At 44.3% G+C, this 20,091-nt stretch overlaps 1 protein-coding gene across 5 annotated transcripts in view; it reads left to right on the top strand.

Moving 5' to 3' along the window:
- The first annotated feature begins 243 nt into the window (after positions 1 to 243).
- Positions 244 to 20,091, top strand: part of NFKBIZ (NFKB inhibitor zeta) — a 78,693-nt gene continuing 58,845 nt past the window's right edge. For 2 of the 5 annotated variants that reach the window (XM_065676478.1, XM_065676477.1), the window contains exons 1-11: positions 244 to 583; positions 978 to 1,117; positions 2,015 to 2,051; positions 2,142 to 2,248; positions 2,345 to 3,111; positions 3,539 to 3,644; positions 3,971 to 4,117; positions 4,466 to 4,529; positions 4,931 to 5,100; positions 5,746 to 5,856; positions 5,974 to 6,141. In XM_065676478.1, the coding sequence (XP_065532550.1) occupies positions 352 to 583; positions 978 to 1,117; positions 2,015 to 2,051; positions 2,142 to 2,248; positions 2,345 to 3,111; positions 3,539 to 3,644; positions 3,971 to 4,117; positions 4,466 to 4,529; positions 4,931 to 5,100; positions 5,746 to 5,856; positions 5,974 to 6,141 (2,049 nt within the window). In that variant the 5' untranslated portion in view covers positions 244 to 351. Of the gene's footprint in view, positions 584 to 977; positions 1,118 to 2,014; positions 2,052 to 2,141; positions 2,249 to 2,344; positions 3,112 to 3,538; positions 3,645 to 3,970; positions 4,118 to 4,465; positions 4,530 to 4,930; positions 5,101 to 5,745; positions 5,857 to 5,973; positions 8,275 to 20,091 lie in introns of those variants that run through there. The other 3 variants (XM_065676482.1, XM_065676481.1, XM_065676480.1) reach the window with 3 other exon arrangements.

Genomic DNA, 20,091 nt, shown 5'->3' with positions numbered 1-20,091 from the left:
AGGGTCCCCTTATGTCCTGGGAGACTGCTCTAAGGTCTCCATGAGCCCTCTCGTCTCCAGGCTGAACAGAGACGATGATCCCCACCACGCCAGCCGGGCCGGGTGAACACCGAGCGATGGAGTCCGGCCGGGCGGGGCGATCTCGTTCAAGTCTCCCCATGTCGTGTCGCCCCGCCCCGGGCACGGCCACGTCCCACGCCCCTGGGGGGGAGGGCGGAGCCACTATAAGTGCTGCCGCCAGTACCCGTTGCTCTCATTCGCCGGCTGCCTGACTGCCCAGCCCTGGCTGTGCGTGTGGCTTCTCCGCCGCCCGCCGCCCTTCTACGCTGTCCGCCGCCCCGCGGCACCGCCATGATTGTGGAGAGCAGCCGGGACGCGGCGCCCGATGGCGGCGAGGGCAGTGCCCTCAGCAGCCCTATCAATCTCGCCTACTTCTACGGGGCGTCGCCCCACTCCAGCGAGGGCAGCTGCTCGCCGGCGCACTCCGGCCCGGGGTCGCCGGCCTCTGACTCGGACCTCTCGGTGAGCAGCCGCGGCGGCGGCCGAAGGGACGCCCGGGGCAGTGCCCGCCCCGCGCTGCAAGGTACTGCGTGCCCCCTTGGCGGTCCCAGCCCTGGTGGGGCGGCGGAGGGAGCGAAGCCGCCGCTTCTGCCCCGTCCCGTTTACACCGGCAGCGAAGCCGGTCGCGGACCCCTCTTGATTTAAAAGCCCCGGAAGCGGTAAACAAGCGGGAGCCTTGCGTCTGGCAGGACCGTTCCGCTGGCGCTGCCTATGCAGCGCCCGGTTCTTGCGGCCGTCTGGTCCCTGCTTGAGGCGGTGGAGGGGGAAGCAGGAGCATCGCCTCAGCTTCTCTCTGTTGAAACCGGAAGTTTAGGGGGTTTTCCACGAGCGTTCTCGCTTTTCTTTGTTTTTTACTTAATTGTTAAAACGTGGTGATCGGTGTCTTGAACTCGGATTTTGCATTTATTTTCCGACAGCTGAACAGCACATGGGGGGCGGAAAGCAGCACAGGGGACCTTTCCAGGGGGTTCGTGTGAAGAACTCCGTGAAGGAGCTCCTGTTGCACTTCAGGAGCAGCAAACAGATGTCCTCGGGCTCCGCCACAGAGGAAGGCAAGGTAACCAGCATTTTTCAGCACTAACATAATTGCTTGAAGTGCTTGATGAATCTGGCAAACGAAAGAAACAGAAACAGCCCACCAAAAACCAAACCAACAAAAAAAAAAAAAAAAAAAGGCATGCGATAGTGCCAGAAAGGAGCTTGTTGCTTTATCTAGTGTGGATGGAGTCAGTGTTTTTCCTTTTCAATTCGTAATGGAAGAACGCAGCTGGGAAGAAATTAGCAAGGAGGTTTATCGTGGGTGAAGGAGGCACTTGAAAATGTTTGTACTGAGCTTTATTTTCTGAAGGGAGTTTGGATAAAGATGTGTTTGTGTTATGAAACCACAGAAACTCCGTGCTAACTTGGATGAGCTCATTCATTGTACAAGTTGGGGAATCTTCTCAGAATAGAATTGTTTGTCATGCTGTTGCGTTCCTCTGTGAGGAACATGCGGTATAAAGGCAGACCCCTCCACTCTGAAAAGACAAAAAAAAATAACAATACAGGAAATTCTGGGGAGATTAAAGGGTTTTTTTTCTGAGTGTTTGTCACAGGAAAATTTTTGCATGGAAAAGTTCATGGCATTGAAGAAGTATAGAATAGGCTTACTTATGTTAAACAGAAAATTCTCTGTTCTCCTAAGGAGTGCTTTTCTCTAAATTTTCTTGAGTTTTGTGGTATTGTAATGAATAGCTCAAAATAAGAAAAATGGTTTTCATTTAAGTTCCATGTTTCAATTTTTTAACCTTAATTAAAAGCAATTAAATTAGGGTTAAGCAACCATGTAGTAGAATTATTCTAAGGTATAATCTGTGATTATAGAAACAAATTGTTGCTGCTTTCTGCTTGGCTTTGTTTTCTTTTCCCTGAAATAACATCATAATAATGGAATAATCTGGATTTCTCCCAAAAGGCACAAGGAGGAATGGTGAACTACGACCAATACACAGGTAAAAAAATACCCTCATGCATTTATACCTTTTTAAAGTTTGACTGGGAGAGTAACCTCCAAACGGGTTCTAAATCTATTTTCTTCTCAGCAGAGCTGAAGAGCATACTAGGTCACAGTGGCAAAAGAAAGGCTCCAGAGCTGCTTTCTGATGGACTGTCGTTTAAGCGCCAAGCTAATGTTCACCCACACCTCCTGGTAAGCGTCGTGTGATTAGTGGCTTCCAGAGCCAAATCACCTCCCAACTTTTTGGGTCTTGTTTGGATTTTTCTTTTTCTTTTTTATTCTTGGCAGACGCCACCCCAGACACCAACTTCTATGGATAACATGGAGGAGACTCATAAAAACAACAACCCAAAGCATGACAGCAATTCCAGTCTTCTTCAGAACATTATAAACATCAAGAATGAGTCAAGCCCCGTTTCTCTGAACACGGTGCAGGTCAGCTGGTTGCCCACTGTGTCTAGTCACAGCTCACCTGGTGAACAGTACCAGGAGAGCCCAGGAACACAGGCTTTCTCCCCATCCCAGAAGTACCATGCATTCCAAGATCACACGTCGCAACATATGCTTGATCCACCACAGCATTACCAGTTTCTTCCATCCCAGAACCAAGATTTGTCACAGACCTATCCTTCAGATGCCTCCCTGGAGTACAGGCCCTTTGCTGTCAATGACCAGTCTCCTGGCTACCAGCAGAATACCTTTGAAAGCCATGAACTGCAGTACTGCCCATCACAGAGCTTCTCCTCCCTCTTGAACGACTCTGAGGGTTCAGAGGGTATGTTTGCTCCCCTCCAGCCGCTGAGCAGTGCCCACCTGCAGCCTGATGTCAGCCCCCATCCTCCAAACTTCAGCTTGCTTTCCAGTAGCATCTGTGATAGTCTAGAGTGCAGTGTCTCTTTGGCTACTCTGAATGTCTCTGTACCTGACCAAAGCATCACCAGAAGCACGACTCAGCTGGGAAAGTCATTTTTTCAGTGGCAGGTAGAGCAGGAGGAAAACAAACTGGCCAGCATCTCTCAAGAACAGTTCCTTGCAAAAGACTCTGATGGAGACACGTGAGTGCTCTTTACCTCTGCATTTCTGGTGTGACAGGCTGGGGGATGTGTCTGGGGTTTGGTGGACCATGAGGTTGTAATGGAAGCAGTTCATTAGCAGTGTTTGTGTCATGAGTGCAGTAGTTTCACCAAATGAAAAGTCTTGCTGGTGGGCTGCAATGCACAGAATTGCAGCACACTGAGTGGATAAGGTGTTTGTATTGTATAAATTCAGGTTCTTATCATTAGACTTTAGTGTAGTAAATGGGGAGGAAAAGATTCTAATTTAGATGCTTTAAATTGCCCTGGGAACAAGGTATCTGTGTTCCTGTCTTAGTGATGCAGAGGAAGGCTGCAAAACACCCCTCCCATATGTTTGGATCTCTGTAATGTCTTGATCTGTAGTTTGCATGATGGTGTAACTCTGTGTTTCACCTCTTTCCCACAGCTTCCTTCACATTGCTGTTGCCCAGGGCCGACGAGCACTCTCCTATGTTCTTGCAAGGAAGATGGCTGCCCTGCACATGCTGGATATTAAGGAGCACAATGGCCAGGTGAGGTTCTCAGCCTGTGCACCTGCTTGGTGCACCTGAGTGCTTCTGCACGTCTGGACCTTGGGGAAGATGTGGTGAAATGTTTATTTAATATTAACCCCGAGATTTAGCCTGCATACTAACATTAACCTTGAGCTGTTAATACTTCCTGGGATCACCTTGAGCTGGTAAAACACTGTGGTCTGCTTCATTTGTCCTGGCTTCCTGGTATTCATAATCACTGCTTAAATAAAACCACATAGCTAGGCTTTTTATTTGTTTTAGTTGCTCTTTCCTGTTAGAGATCAGATGACTAATAGTTTGAGTTTCCTTCTTGATGTTTGCAGAGTGCTTTCCAGGTTGCTGTGGCTGCCAATCAGCATCTGATTGTGCAGGACTTGGTTAGTCTGGGGGCTCAAGTCAACACCACAGACTGCTGGGGTAGAACACCGTTACATGTTTGTGCTGAGAAGGGGCATGCCCAGGTCCTTCAGGTAAGACCAAGCAGGCATAGCTCTGCGCTGACTGTTAATGCTTCTATATTGTATTAGTTGTCTTGGGAAACTCTGGAAATGCCACTCCTCCCTTTATCTTTCTCTGTGTAGCCTTGTGAGTATGTCTCAGGGTTCTATGGTAATGACTTGAAGTGAGACTGAATTTCACAATCAAGCTCTCACTAATGTTTTAGAGTAATTTGGTGGAATCCTCTAGTCTATGAAAAAAAAAAAATCTCAGTGCCATTATTTATTGTAACTTTGTTGCAGTAAGGCTGTATACAAGCTTGAGGAAGGAATATATGGTTTGGGTAAGACCTAAATGCGTACCTGTTCCCACTTTTGTAGGCAATCCAAAAGGGAGCCATGGGAAGCAATCAGTATGTGGACCTTGAGGCAACAAACTATGAAGGTGAGTAGTTAAGAGTTTATAATTTACAGAGTTACAGGATGCTATAATGTTTAATAGCTGCTGATATGAATGTTATCATGGGTTGAGAATCAATAGAATTGAGGATATCTTTTGCCAGGTTGAATTTCACAATTATAGTTGAAATTACATTAGAATTGGCATATCTGTCAGATAAAAAAGTGGTTAATCTGTGCCTGTCAGGACCTCTTTCCTCCTACATGCAATTGCTGTGTTTGGCATGGAGAGTGTAGGTAATAATTGGCTATTATTTAAAATATTTGAGTGCCAGCAATGTGTCATTAGGTGCAGAACCCAGAATCTTCAGCAGCAGAGATTCCATTATAACAGCTCTTTCTAATGTGCATTTGTTAATTAATGATGTGGTGTTTTTTAATGTTAAGGTTTGACGGCATTGCACTGTGCTGTTCTGGCCCATAATGCTGTGTTGCATGAGCTGCAGAACAGTCAGCCACCTCACTCCCCTGAGGTCCAGGAGCTTCTGTTGAGAAACAAGAGCCTGGTAGAAACTATCAAGACTCTGATACAAATGGGAGCCTCTGTTGAAGCTAAAGTAAGTAAAATGGCTTTGTCTGAAGTGTTGGATCCAGAGAGAAAGTGGGGAAAAAAAAAAACATGCCCTTTTCTCCTGTACCACATTTCAGTGTTATAACAATGGAAATAGAATAATTTGAAAGCTTCCCTATAACTTAATTTACCTGAGTGGAATGAGAATGTTGCCTTTATTCGGAGCAAGGTATTATCAATGCAGATGAACCTTGGAGAAAAAGGGAGGTGATGATCTTAATTTCTGGATTAAGAATGATGCTATGCTGGCTGCAGTTGGTTGTGTCTTAAAAGTGAGTATGTTTGGAGCACTCTGAGGTGTATCCATAGTAATAGGGTGCTGATGATACCTTGTTCTTGAACTGCAAATTTTAATTAAAAACTGCTTACTGTCCACTTTAGGTCTGTGCTGGGGCAGACATTACTTGATATAACATTTGATATTTTGGTTATGAAAACTCACTGCCAAATAAGATCTCTCCATTGTTCATTATGTGCTCATATTAAAATACATATTCAAATTGACTTTCAGTGAATTGTTAGTGCCAACATGTTTGCTCAACACTGCAGTTACTCTTTCTGTTTTGTCTGCATGTTCACCCTGGATAAGTGAACCACTTGCAGGGAAGACTAACAGTTTCTTTTTTGATAGGATTGCAAAAGTGGTCGTTCAGCTTTACATTTGGCAGCAGAAGAAGCAAACCTGGAGCTCATTCGTCTCTTTTTGGAGCTGCCCAACTGCCTGTCTTTTGTTAATGCAAAGGTACAGCGATTTTTTTGGAATGCAGATATAATCTGGGATGTGCATGTGTGTGGCACTGTGAGTGTCCTGAGACTAATGCCCTGCCTTTACTTCATGGACCTACTTTGTCTTCTTCAGGCTTATAATGGCAACACAGCACTCCACGTGGCTGCCAGCCTGCAGTATCGGGTGAGTCAGTTGGATGCTGTGCGTCTGCTCATGCGAAAGGGAGCTGATCCAAGTGCCAGAAACTTGGAGAATGAGCAGCCAGTTCATCTGGTTCCTGATGGCCTTGTAGGAGAGCAGGTAATAAAAAAATCAGCCTTCTCCTTTGCTCCTGTCTGTCCCCATCTACACAAAAGCCTTATTCCTCTCCAAAAGTTTCTTTTGGTTTTTGAGTGGCAGCTTTTGTGGAAAATGCATAGCAAACAACATTTTACTCATGGTTCTTTGGCTTCAAAGTTAGGATCAGGGAAACTGCACAAAGACCTGAAATTATAGATTTCACTGTGTTTTTTCCATCTAAAAAGCTTTTTCCCGTCAAGATGGGATTTTTCTTTGTAACCTTGCAACATATTGGAGTGTAATACACTTTCTCTTGTTCATTTCAGTATGGCCCGAGATTGTACTATTGTTGCTGTTGTCATAATTAGTAATGACAGTTTTTAGGCCCGAGTGACAGGTGAAGAAAATTCCTCTTTCCTAGGAGCTATACAAATACATGATGAAAATGGTGACTCTTGACCTAAGTAGCTAATAACTGAAGAAACTGAATAATTCTTTTGCTTTTTATTGATTCAAATGCTGTAAAATTGGATCAATTCTGGAGTAACTGTACTCAAACCTGGGCTCAGATAAATGAGGAATGCAGAACTGGGTCTAGGGTTGGGGAAGTTTTTCAGATTGACTCATGTTAGGATGATGAATGCTAATGTGTTTGTCTTTCTTGTCTCCAGATAAGACGTATCCTAAAAGGGAAGGCGATTCAGCAGAGGGCGTCCCCATTTTAAGCTCCATGTTCCTTGGAGTTCAGCAACTCACACTCACTGTCAGTCAGGCAGTCCTAATATATCTGTAAATAGACCATTTGTCTGGTGTGGGCAAATGTTAGTTGTTTCTATGAAACAAAAGTATTTTGTTCACTATTATATAGTGGGTTATATAAGAATTAAAGAAAAAAACCCACAATGCAAACCCAACAAACAAACCAAAACCTAACAATCAAATTCCTCTGAGCAAATGGGAATGTTTCATTTCCAAATATGTGGAGTATTTGCCTGGATACCTGGATTTCCTAGCTATGGCAAGTCTAATTTTATTTAAACAGTCTGAGACATGTCAACTTTGCAGACTTTTCTTTTTTCCTCACTTAAAACATTAAGTGCAAAAGAAATTAAATATTTTTTAATTTGAACATTTATTTATGTAACTTTGTAGCTTTCTTCCAATAGCTCATGCAGGATTGTACATAGTCACTGTCATTATTTGTACAGCTGTATATAGTTCTAACAATCCACTGATCATTTCGGGAATGAACTAAAGAAACAAGTTCCTTTATCTTGAACTTGCAAATTGCATGTAGAGTTTTGATACTATACTGGTGCAAACAGAATTCTGTTGTTTTGAAAGGCTGAAAATCAAAAGTACCGTTAGAGTGTCCGTAGCACTGATCTGTGTATGCCTTTGGAGTTCTTAATGAAACACAAAAAGTTCAGAGGACTGCATCAGTTTTTCTTGTGCCCAGGAGGTTTTTCTTTTGATGGGACAATAGACTGAGGGAGAAAGATCATGACTTCTGTAATCTGTGTATAACTTTGTTATACTTCAGAGAGTATGATCTTGATTCAGTGAAGGTGTTTAGCTTGTACTTAACTGTTGATGCATGCTGAAATATCTACATATTAATCGTAATACTTCAGCATGTGTAAGCCCCACTAGTTTTGGTAGGACTTAAGCACATGCTTAAGTAGTCTGCTAAATTGGGCTCTGGTTAATTTTAGAGACTTGGTGTTTTTCACCTTCTAAGCAGATTTAGTCCATTTATGGTTTTACCTTATAGGTATGGTGGCTAGCCAAGTAATATTTGAACTTGATGTTTTTCTATTTTTTAATAATTATGGGTATTAATGCAAAATGTATACTTATGATGCTCTATACTTGTGTTCTGTTGGAGAAAGCTTCTTCCTGTCACTTTCTGAATTATCCATGCTGAGCTGTAATCCAGTAATATGTTCTCTGTATGGTCTTTGCTCTTAAACTCTTTTGCTTCACATGCAGTTCTGTCCTAACTGTTCAGTCTGATTGTGCTGTTTTGACAAAGTATGTCTTGTATACAAGCTAAGTAAAAAAAAAAAAAAAAAAGATATGCAGAGACTTAGTTGCAGTGTATTTCCTGAAGGTTCTCATGTAACTTGTGATTGAATAAAAATGCTAATTAAATTTTGGTGTCTACTGTCTGTGATGCAAATGATAATGAAATCAAGCTTGAGAAGTGTTTTAGCAAGGTAATCCTGTTGGACTGGTGAATGTTCATCCTGCTGTTTAATACTTTCTCTTGTTTGATGCTGGTTTTGAAGCTGGTACTTTGGTGTTTTGGATCATACATCATGCTGTTGTATTGCCTCTGCATTTAGTAGATGTGCCCTAAATAGAGTTAATAGTCACCAGGTTGTTGAAATTGCAGGTTGTGACCTGAACACTTCTCCCTGTGTACTTGAGTGAGAGCAGCTCTGACAATGTCATGTTTCCCCATTACTTCCTTGCCTTGGTCCTCAATTCTTACAGCTCAGGTACAAGCAGTCACCCTAGGACAGGTGGAAGTCTGCATGAGCAAATGAGGCTATATGCATGGTGAAAGACTGTGGTTGCTTCACACATTAAAAAATGGTCTGAGCTGGCCATGACCTTTCAGGAGGAAGAACTGCCATCTCAGACTGTCCCTGCTGAGCACTGTGCTGGTGGCATGGCAACAGTTAAGAAAAGCTGATGAAGCTTTGGGATATGAAGGAAAGGACTGAAGAGAAATAGTGCTTCTGTGCTACTGTATAAACCTGCTGTCCACCCCTGCTTCACTGTTTTTTTTGTGGTTAGGGTGTCCTGTCAGATCAAAATGTTTTAGGATTGGAAGAGGCTCAGAGGTGTGGATGATCCTCCTTGCAGGGAGCATCAGAGCAAGCTAGGGCTCTTTCAGTTGCAAAAGTGATGTCTGACAGCAGGTATGACAGGCCTGCAGAGTCATGTCAGGCCAGTGAAACCGGATTGGGATGAACTACTCACTGGCCCTTCCAGCATGGTTGCTGGAGGCTGTTAATGAAGGCACTGAGTACAAAACAGACAGGATGCTTCCTTGAGATAGTAGAAGAATGTGGTAGAAACAAGACTTTTGTAGATGCAGGGACGTTGTGGGTGCATGTTAAGAAGGAGGGCATTTTTGTGGAGAGAAATGAGAAAAACCATGTGAGGCAGTCCTCTCTGAAAGGGTGAAGTACTGTACTACAGGCTTGCCCTGCTCTCAGCTCTTCCCTGGGGACTTGCTAATGGATGCTCTCTCACAGACCTGATACTAGAGTAGATTATAACCTGTGCTCAGGTCATTGCAGTTTGGCTTTTAATGGTTCATGAGTTCAGTCTGGTTCCACTGATACTGGTTGCACCTTTCATAAGAAAGTGTTGGAAAATCATCTTGCAGCCAGTTGAGCCCTTGTTGATCCTTTGCTTGAGTGCAAAAACACATCCCTAGAAGTCTCAAAAATGGCATTTGGTGCTGAGGTAAGGTGGTGAAGAGGCTGAAAGTTGTTTAGTAGATGAGAGTGCGAAATAGAACTGAATTTGTAGTTAGGGTTTTGCAGAGCTTAAATGGCACTTCTATGAGAACAGCTAATTGGGCCTAAGTTGTGTTGAAGATGTTATCTGCACCTCTCACTGCAAGTGACCCTGCTGCACGGTTTTTGGTTTGGTTTCGCTTTTTTGTGGGTTTGGTTTTGTTTGCTTTTTTTGGTGGGGTTTTCTTTTTTCTTTTTTTTTTTGTTTGTTTTGATATATGTCTGATAGTACTGCTTCCATTTTACTTCCATCTTCCTTATAAGAGGTGATACACAGGAAAAAGAATTGCTGCTGTGATATTCGGGCCCTTCAGATCAGCCAGGCACCTGGCATTTCTTTTTTGGGTGGTGTTGACTGAGTTATCTCACAAAGGAAGGAAGTACCTTGGGTCTGTAGGGGTGGCAGAGCATAAGCATGAGTTCAGACAATACTTGAGCATGATATAGGCTCTGCTGGTGACAGGCATTTAGCAAGTGGCACGGTGGCAAGTGGATTTCAGTGGCACTCATGCCCTTCTGGAAGGGGTGCTCCTGGCACTCCAAGTTAAGAAATTCCTAAGGAGACACTGAAGTGCTTGAAGTTCATTTAACCTGCCAAGAGCCTAAATTCATTGTCTCAAGAGCTCAGTAGGCAACTTCACAAGAAAGTATCTCTACTCTAATTGACTTATGTTTCTCCCCTATGATATTGGGAAGTTCTGGCCTATCTGCCATGATAGAACTAGATATTGGAAATAATCCCTTTTCACTGAAGGGTAAGTGACACTAAGTATTTACAGGCTGATCGTATTTACCTGAAAAACTCATGGTGCTGGGAAAGTGCTTAATAACTCTTATTGACGTGGATATAGGCACACTAGTTATTTTTCTGGCTGGAGGAGAGGCAGAAGAGACTCTGGCTTGGGTCCAAGTAGGAATATTAAGACACATGGGGCTTTGTTCTCTGGATGTTTCTGATTTGTTTGTCTAAGTAAGCAAAAAAAGGCAACCCAAAATGGTTGCTTTTTGATTTTTGTGGGCTACTCATCTGGCTGGAGTTGTGTAAGGCAGCAATCCACAATTTAAAAGAAACATGTTCTGCTTCTGGGGATGGAAAAATACGATTTCCCACATTAATTGCTTATTTTATAATTTTATCAGAAAAGAAAAACATAGCCAGGAAGTGCACTCTTACAGAGATTGGGTGTGGTAAAAGTGACTGCAAAGATAGGACACGAACTGCTTGTTCTTCTTGCCTGACAGTTTGCTTATCTGGTTGCCTTTCTTTTTAAAAAGACAGGTGCTCCCCTGTGTAAGGGAAGAGCTGGGAATGGTTAAACTGCAGTGAGCATGGGAAAATAAAGAATGGGTTCCTGCAGTTACGTATCTGCCAAAAATTGACCTTGATTTTCAGTGCATTCAAAACAAATGTTTCTATTGCTATCTATTACCTTTCTTAAGTGTTTGGTGGTGGTATTGGCCTGAGATACTGGTGGCTTGGGAGAGTCAGTCAAAACTGACTCCTCACCAAGTTGGTTAAGTGTCATACAGCCTCCAGTAGTGCTACCTTTCACTTTTTGTGATCAAGACAAGGACAGCACCAGCAATGCTGGTCCTGGCACTGGCCTGTGCCTGGGTTTAGAAAGGCAAGTGTCACCCCCAGACATCACGGCAGCTTTAAAGCAGCATCTCACCTCCCTTCCCCACCCCTCCCCCAGGCCTGCATTGAGGGCTTGCCTGGCAGCATTTTGCTACTTTGAGAGGAAGCCTTTCTTAGTATGTTTTATTAGAATTTCTTAGAATTTCTTTTAGAAGACTAAATATCAACCTTGAGAGGAGAAAGGTTTAGTTTTCTCAAGGGATGGACTGCTGATGTTTTCTCAAGGGATGGACTGCTGATGTTTCTGCCTCTAAATAAGGCAGAAGTAGTCCTTAAATGAGTTGCTTATGACAGGTGGCCTTGCTATCTGGGAATGTTCATCCATATACAAAACCCATATGTGCAGTTACATTTCCTGGCAGAATTTCATGAGTATTGTTTACTAATGGACCAGTGTTTAACCTTAAAGCATTTCATTAGATCCTACCACTGTCAGCAAAAAAACTCAAGACAGCACTAGTGAAACTGGTAACTGCACTAGTGCAGAGATGCTATACCAGAAGTTCTCTCTTTTCAGGTAGTTGGATTTGGGGGTTGGTTTCTCCTGCAGGTGCCTATCTTGGTCTTGCTGGAGAAGAAAGGTAATATATCTTGGGCTCTGTTTGTTTAGAGTGCATTTATTTTCAGCTTTCATGATTAGGAGGCTGACTTTGTAAGTCTTTGTTTTGCTCTTAGCTCTGAAAGTGTGATCTAAGCTGTTTTGATAAGGTGGTTGCTGTGCTAACCAACTTACACTTCACATGTGGTTTTCCTTTTAGTTACTGGTGAAATTTCTCCCTTCCACTTTGTTAGTCAGAAACCCTGTGGGAAAGATGACTAAGACTGTCTTCTAAATTTAAGAGGGGGAGCGGATGATTGAAAGGAGTTGTCCATTGCTTCTGTAAATCTGTCTGGACTGCAAGTAAGACTATGGAGATCCTGACTGAACTGTCTTCATGTGGATGCAGTGCAGAGATGCTTTCACATATGTTTCATGAAAGCCTCTAGCTCTGTTCAGATGGTCTTGGTCTCATGACATTTTGGTACCATGGTAGATACCATTGGTAGGTCATGTACCAAATAGTGCATGTTGGCTGCCTGTGGCTGGTTTTTAGGCCCCAAATAAAAGATCTCTTCAGCAGTGTTGACCTCTTTCCATCAACATGACCTAGGAGAGATGTAGAAGTTGGATCATTTCAGTCTGTGGCTCACTGGGACAGCCTTCTGTCATTGCTTGTGTGGCTCTTGAAGGCTTTCTGAGGAGGCCCAGAGCTGCTCTGTAAGCTTCAAACTCAGGCTTGCCATAAGAAAGGACTGGGACTAAATGAACACTGCTGTTTTTGGCCAGCCAATAGACCCTGCAGAGCTGAGCAGGTACATCTTATTATTATCCTCTGATACACCACAGGTCTTTGCCCAAGGACTTTGATTCCACTAAAAACAGCCCAGTAAGTGATGTCAATAGATTTGCTGTTTCTATAAGAACAATTAGAAATCTGAGGTCAAACCAATGCAAGATACTTAGAGATGCTTACAGTGCTACCTATGACCTTGTCATTTGCACAGCACTGCAGCTGGACATAGTGTGTAGGAGTAAGAGCTGGGTCACCAGTGACAGCCTACGTGCATTTTGAGGGGAAGTGTTTTAGAAGCAATTTGAGGAAAAACATCAAGACAGTAGTGTGCTTTTATCACTATTCATCAGTAGATTTCCAGGTGGCTTCAAAAGCCAGCAATAGTCACTAATCCCGTCAGTTAGATAAGAAGCCAGAGGTAGAGTGAGTATCTTCAGACGAGCCTTTTCTAAGAACTGAAGGAGCTCCATCCAAAGGTAGTGCAGGATTGCAATAGTTGCCTGCTCTTTCTGAATTTGCTGAATAATGTGGTGTGCAATGAGTGACCTGTAGGTCATTCAGTATCCTTTTATAATTCACATTTAGTTCATGTCTTTTGTGCACTCACTTCAGAGACCTTGCCTGGGATACTGCTTTTGCTCACTGCTGGGATTGCCAGGCTGTTCAGATCAGCCATTGGATGGAACCTCAAAACAAGCTGCAGTCCTTTTCCCTGAAAAACTTTGTCTAAGCCATGATGACTGGAACAGGAAGAGAAAAAGCAGACCCAGCCTAGGGAAAAATATACCAGGGCAAATTGAGTGCATTGTTACTGCAGGGAACTCTAAGCCAAACCCAGGTCTCTAGTCTCATTGCGTTTTGTGACCATCTGGGGCAAAACTATGAAAGCCATTTTTAAGTGAGGTGAAATTGTATAAAGACATTTTGAAAAGCTAGTCATAAAACATGCTTAATTATTAGTGGATTTCTTCAAAAAGGGAGGGTAAATAGAACTAAGACGTACACATTTGATTTACTGGTACAAGCTTTTAACAGTGCTTAAGACATCACCATGAGTGATCTGATGTAGCTATATAAAATAAGTCTTCCTTTCAGGATGGGAAGATTCAGCTCAGGACACAGATGACTCACCTATGTCATTGGGTCATCTGCTCTGGTGCTCAGGATAGATGGACTTCTCTTAACAAAAGTAGTAAAGGGGTTGGGAGGAAGAGCATCTTTAAAAGTAAGCAAGTAGGAGAGGATGTTTTACTGCCTGGAATATACAGCTTTTATCCAGCTCTGCCCCTGCCCCTAGTTGCAGGCTGGTACGGGTTTTCATTTTTTCAAACTTTCTCACACATGTCTGTGAATAAAAAGCATGCATATGTAGAGTAAGTTTATAATATAGATCAATTTATTTTTGTACTCTGTAGAAGAAGTGTATGCATATATTCATGCAAAATGAAGTATGTAAAATGTATTGTGTAGGAGTACATAAGGCAGCAAAGCTCTTTCAACAAGATTAATCTTTTTACTCAGGAATTCATTACTTCAGAAGTTTTTATTTTATTTTGTTAAAAATAGAAACTTTTCCTATACTATTCTCTCAGATTTGTAAATTGCATGCACTAGTGAAAACCTGTAGTAAACCCCAAAGCTCTATGGGGAATAAAAATCAGGTTTCTAGTGGTTTTTCGTCCTGAGAATGAATGCCATGCCAGGTAAGTATTCAAGTACAGTTTGCGTCTGAAATTGAGAACCCTAATGTCCTCCCCATTTCTCTCTCAGTGAACTCATAAATCTGTGAGTCTCTGTGAACTAGTAAATCTTTCAATCTCCTCTCTCTGTTCCTGTAAGGAGAAGGATCCTAGTAAAGGTGTTTTGTGTGCGTCTTGTGGCATGAAGGACTGAGTTAACACTGCAAATGGCTGATCTGCTGCCTGGAAAATGACAAACAGTGCATAAGCAACTTCTAGCCCTCACCCAGGGCTGAAACCTGCCTGTGCAACCAGTAGTGCAAAGGCAGATACCTTTGTACTTTATTACAGACGCAGTAAACAAAGAATTTTTGTTTCTTCTTCCTTAGCTGTCATAATGAAATTTTATTATTGTAGTGGTTTATCTGTCTCCTGATGAACATAAATGTCGTTAGCTTCTTTCCCACGCTCTCTGCATCAAGTATCTCAAGGTGCTTCTCTCGATTTCAGGGTAGCCTTCCTTTCCACGCCTCGTGTCCCCAGCCATAAACACAGTTTGGCTGCAGTGGCTGTGGCTGAGCCTGCGGACAGCAGATGGGAGGAAGCGCTGGAGCAAACCTGTTGTTGCTGGGCACTGATCCCCTTTGGAGTGGCCCAAGTCCAGGATCAGGATTTTCAAGCTTGGAAACAGACAGCAGTGGGGTGGGTGTGTACCTCCAGCTGCCTTGCTTTCGTCCTGGGGCATGAGCAAGGGAGAGGTATCCTTGCTGCAGGGACAATGACTCCTGTTCATCTGGGCAGAACAGAGTAGGAGTACCAGGAGCACAGCTAATAAGCTTTATGTGCTTTCTAGGAAGGTGCTGAAAAGACATACTAAGAACTGTGGGGAATGCAGGCTGCTCCTCCTGCCCTCCTGTTCCCCAGTTGACACCTAGGCTCCTGTTCCCCACTCCTGTGGGAGGATGGCCCTTTGCTTTCCAGAGGGGTGTCTGGTTGTTGCTCCTTAGCTGGGACTGCAACTATTAAGCTCTCTTGACCCTTCCTTGTGCTGCTTGTGCTCCACAAGCCCAGCAATGGTACCTTCTTTTGTGGATCTACTGCTGGCTGCCATCTCCAGAAATGCCTCCCCACCTTGTGTCCATCCACACCCTATCCACCCCATCCATGGTGGGGATCTTGTAATGGCCTCCAAAGAGCTCTTGCTCTAGATGCTAGGTGCAGGAACAAGCGCAACAGGGGCTCTACTTCAAAAAGATGTCTTCCCTGGTCACTGGCTTGATGCAGTTGGGCATTTGGGGAAAATTTGAATAAGGAGAGAGTGGAGGCCTGGCAGCTTCATCTGGGCTTCCATCAGCTGCTCTCCTCTCCATTTGTGTACAGAGTTTATATGCTGCTGTTTTGTTATCTTTGTTATCATGCTGGTGGCTCTGGTTCTGGCTCTGCCTGTTTATTTCATTGTTGAATTTATTGCTCTGGACTCTTTACTCTTCTTGGCTCCTGATAAATTACTGCCTCTTATTAGCCTTAAATTACTTCCTCTTGCCAATCTTTAATTATTTGTTGCCACTGTATCTTGGTGCCACATCCTCTTAATTAGTGTTGCCATGCTGGTGGAGACTCTTCTGTGCCTTTGTTACGTTAGCTTTGCTTTCAGCTTGCTTTGGCCATTCTCTCTGTCCCTCCTTCCCCCATCAGCTTGTGTCTTGCACTGGTAATATGGAGCATCATCCCCATGCTTTTGTGTGAGTCTTTACAGTTTTCCAGCAACCTTCTTTGCTTATCCTGTGCCACAAGCTTCCTCCTGCCTTATTCTTCTACAGCCTGTGTCATACCTTTCTTTTTGGAGCTGCAGGGTGTTGGTGGATTTCTTTTGCTCTGTCTTCTCTCTTTCTGCTTTTGTGTATGCTCTTATGCCCTCTGCCTGTCCAATTTCCTCCATCTTATCTCTTGCTTTGCAAGTGGTTTGTGTATTTTTTTTTTTTCCTGCTGCTGTCCTGACTACTTTGGTGGAATACACTTGACAACTTTCTTCACTGTTTTGTTGCCAAACTTCATTTTGTAACCTGCTTTTCTGTTCAAGACTGGTGCTGATAGCTCTTTGGTGCCTCTTTTCTTGAGCAGCATCCAAAAGCCTCTGTCCAGTTGTATTCAGTTTACCATGTCTAGCTTTGGTATTTGGTATTTGCTTCCCCTGTCTCCTCCTTGCACCACCCACCATATGTGTGCTTGGACAGTATGATCCTGCCTCTCCTGGTGCCTTTGAGCACTCCACCTCTGTGGAGCTCAGGCTTCCCGTGTTGTCACAGCATTTGGTCTCCATTACCACCCTCTGTTGTGCTCTGTGTTGCTATCCCAAGAGTCATATCCATCCCCAGCCGTGCCATTGCAGCCATTTTCTCCCCTGCCTCTTTTCCCACCTGTGCCAATCCTACCAGCTTAAGCTTACCTTACTAGCACTACTAACACATTTCCTTTTGTGTCTGCTGCTATTAAACTGCTGCTGTAGAGAAGGCAAATTGAAACTTGGGGAAACTAGAAGAGGAAGGAATAGGGTCAAAACTAGAAACAGCCAAACCTTGCTGATGACTAACCTATTCTACCGCATTAGTCTCCTACTCAAACTCATCTGGTCACAACCCATTGCTGAAATGTTGAGTGCTTTCTTCTCCCTCATGAGCAGGTCTCAGAGCTTATGCAGTCCTGCAGCCATTGTGCCTTTTTGTTCACCCGTGCTGTAGGCTGGCCACAGGCTGTAGCCCACCCTGCTGCTCACCCTGCACATGGGATTTCATCTAGAATAGCCACTCTGTCTTTGCATACTGCCTATCAACACAGTGGCCAGAATTGCCTTGGCATTGACATTTATTTCCCCAAAGTTGGTAGTGAAAATTTCCAGCTGCTGTGTGTACCTAGAAGTGTTTCCTTTGCTGTGCCACACCTTGTGGCCACAGTTGTGTGCCTCATTGATGCTCTTGATGGAGGCTGGTGGAGCTAGAGGCTTTTGCTGGGATGGCAGATTCCCCTATGGTGCAACCCTCATTCAAGAGCCTTGTTCTCCCCCTCAGCCAGCGCTGTCAGTTCTCAGGATCTGTCTGCTTGCTCCAAGTATTTGTCAAGATTGCAGGAATGATTCGGCCTATGTAAGTCATTAGTTTAACTAATATTATATCTCTTTATTATAAAAATGTTCTTTGAGGTTGATTAATGAGGAGTGGGTGGAGGTAAAATGAACTCTGGTTTTGCAGGTGAAACACCATTCCTTTAAAACAAAATACTTGTAATATTAAAAAGAAAAATAAACCCACTTAAAACAAACGTCTGCTTCTTCCTGTGGGGAGACTGTCTCCCACAGAAAGCTGTTATTTTCTGTCCCCCATTTTTTTCTTTCAAGCAGTGTATTCCCTGCTTGTCTTATCTGCCTGTCTTCTGTCTCCCTCTTAGTAAAATGCTAACATCTTTGGTCACATGTATGTAGCCTGGTGGCTTGTCTCTTTGAAAAATACCAGATGCATGGCATGAGGTATAAAAATGATGTGATATCTCGGATTTAGTAGTGCTATGGCAGTGACATCTCGTAGGTCCTCTTGCTTAATGAGTTGTTGACTTACTGATAAATCTTAGAAAACTCTCAAAATGCCTGTGTGGAAACTGCTCCCTCTGTGAAGAAATGTGCCTGAGAGCAAACATGCTGCCAGGCTCTTCCTTTGTAGCCCCAGCTGTACCCCAGAGCTGCTGCTGCCTCGAGGCATCTCAGGTGGGCTGCTGCGGAGGGGACGGCACACCCCTCCTTTGCCCAGTGGTCACTGTCCTTGGCCAGGGCAGGCAAAGACTTTGCAGACTTCAACAGTCCCAGAAAGAGCCTCCCTTGGTGTGGTTCCTGACTGTCATGTCTTTTCAGACATCATGGGGAAATCTGTGTTAGGCCTGTTTTCTTTCTAAATAGAAGTTCAGCTTCCATGTCTGTCAGTGCAGCTGGAAACTTCAAGTGCAGATGCCTTGAGGGGTAGGCAATGTAGAGAAACACTGTGGTTCTTGTAGCCATCCTCATATCCAGTTTATACTACCACCAGCCTATTTTCGTGCATAACTTGGTAACACCTTGGCTGTACCCATGGTGGTGCAGAAGGAATTTTCGCTCTGCTCTTGTAGAGGTTGCAGCCACAGTGCTCTCTTCTCCAATGGTGTTAAAGACTGCCTTTTCTTTATGTCCACAGGACATGCTAACTAGAAAAGAAGGCCTCAGAAAACAATTTTGGAAATAACTAGTGATTCTGACTGCATTGTATACAATGCCCTTGAAAAAGTTCCTGGAGCATCAACATAGGGTGCCCTTTTCTGCAGATCCATGTGGCTGCTCAGGGTGAGGATGAGTAATGATGCTGAGATTGATGGTTAAACTGTCAATGTGGAGACCAAGCTGCTGAGCTTAGGTGGATGAATTAAGCTAAAAGAATCTGTGCCTGGCTGCAGCCCAGTGCCTGGCTGCAGCCCAATACCTGTCTGCCTTGGCACTTTCTGTGCTGGGATGGGAGAGGAGCAGGAGGGGCAGGCATGGGGGGATATGCCTTGGCATAGTGGCAGTGCAAGCAGCTTGGGCCCTGCCCGTGCCAGCAGAAGCGGGTGGGAGGTCGTATGAGCCTGGGGCATGGCTCATACCTCAGTGGCATGGCTCAGCTTGCTCTCCTGTGCCTTGCCAGCCGTGGCTCTCCCTGCAGCTCTGCTCCTGTTGCCCTTTCTCCCTGTTGCTTTTCTTTGATTCCTGATGAGCTAAACCTTCTTTAGGAGGGGGAAAGACAACCTCAGCATTGGGGAAGGCAGAGGCTTGTTTTTAAAACCTTCTCTTGCATCTCCCTTTCCTGCTGTCAGAGGCACAGCAAAGTACTTCCCATGTCCCAGGACCATGCAGAAGCTTGCCTGGGATGCTGGTACCAGGAGGATACTCTCAGACCCCTAGATGCTTCAAGGCCAGGCTGGATGAAGCCTTGGGTGGGATGGTTTAGTGTGAGGTGTCCCTGCCCGTGACAGGGGGTTGGAACTAGATGATCCTGAGGTCCTTTCCAACCCTAACTATTCTATGATTCTATGATTCTATGCTCTCTGGTGACCCTATTCTCAAAGCTGCTCGTATAAATATGTGTATGAGTGCATGGAGAGGGCTGGGGCTAAAGGGCAAACACATGATGTTTGTCCTGGAAGGGAAAGTGGATTGCACACACCTGAAACTGCATGCAAGCTCATGAGGCATGCAGAGGAATAGAGATCTTCAGGATGGGGATTGAGTTTGGTGTTAACCATCACAACATTAGACTCCCAGTGTCTCTAGTGCAATCATTTTGGAAGAATGGCTCTCCGGGTGCTATCGGAAGACATGCAAATGCATGCAGAGCCAGCTCATGCACCTAGCAGGGAACAAGCCTTCCCTTTAAGGCAGGAGTGGGTGGGCATGCTAGTTGTCTGGGCCTGAGAGGTAGGAAACACCCCAGTGTCAGTCCTGGCAACACAAGTGTGTTGGTAATGGCAAGCTGTGCAGGGACTTTCGACACCTTACCCCACACTGGTTCATTCCTGTCTGGAAGAAGGAGGATGTTTTTCTGCAGCAAAGGAAGAATCGTATCTCAGCTCCATTTTGGTCCACATCCAGGTTACAGTGTGAGAAGTGGTGCTGACACAGGTGGCTGGGGGATGATATGCCTTAAATCCATTCTTGACATTTCTTAATATATTAGCCATCATCTTAGCAGCATGAATGTAGTAAGAGGATCATCATCTAGGAGAAATCTCAC

The sequence above is a fragment of the Lathamus discolor genome, chromosome 4 (assembly GCF_037157495.1).
Source record: "Lathamus discolor isolate bLatDis1 chromosome 4, bLatDis1.hap1, whole genome shotgun sequence".
Lineage (NCBI taxonomy): Eukaryota > Metazoa > Chordata > Aves > Psittaciformes > Psittacidae > Lathamus > Lathamus discolor.
This window is presented reverse-complemented; position numbering and strand designations above follow the sequence as displayed.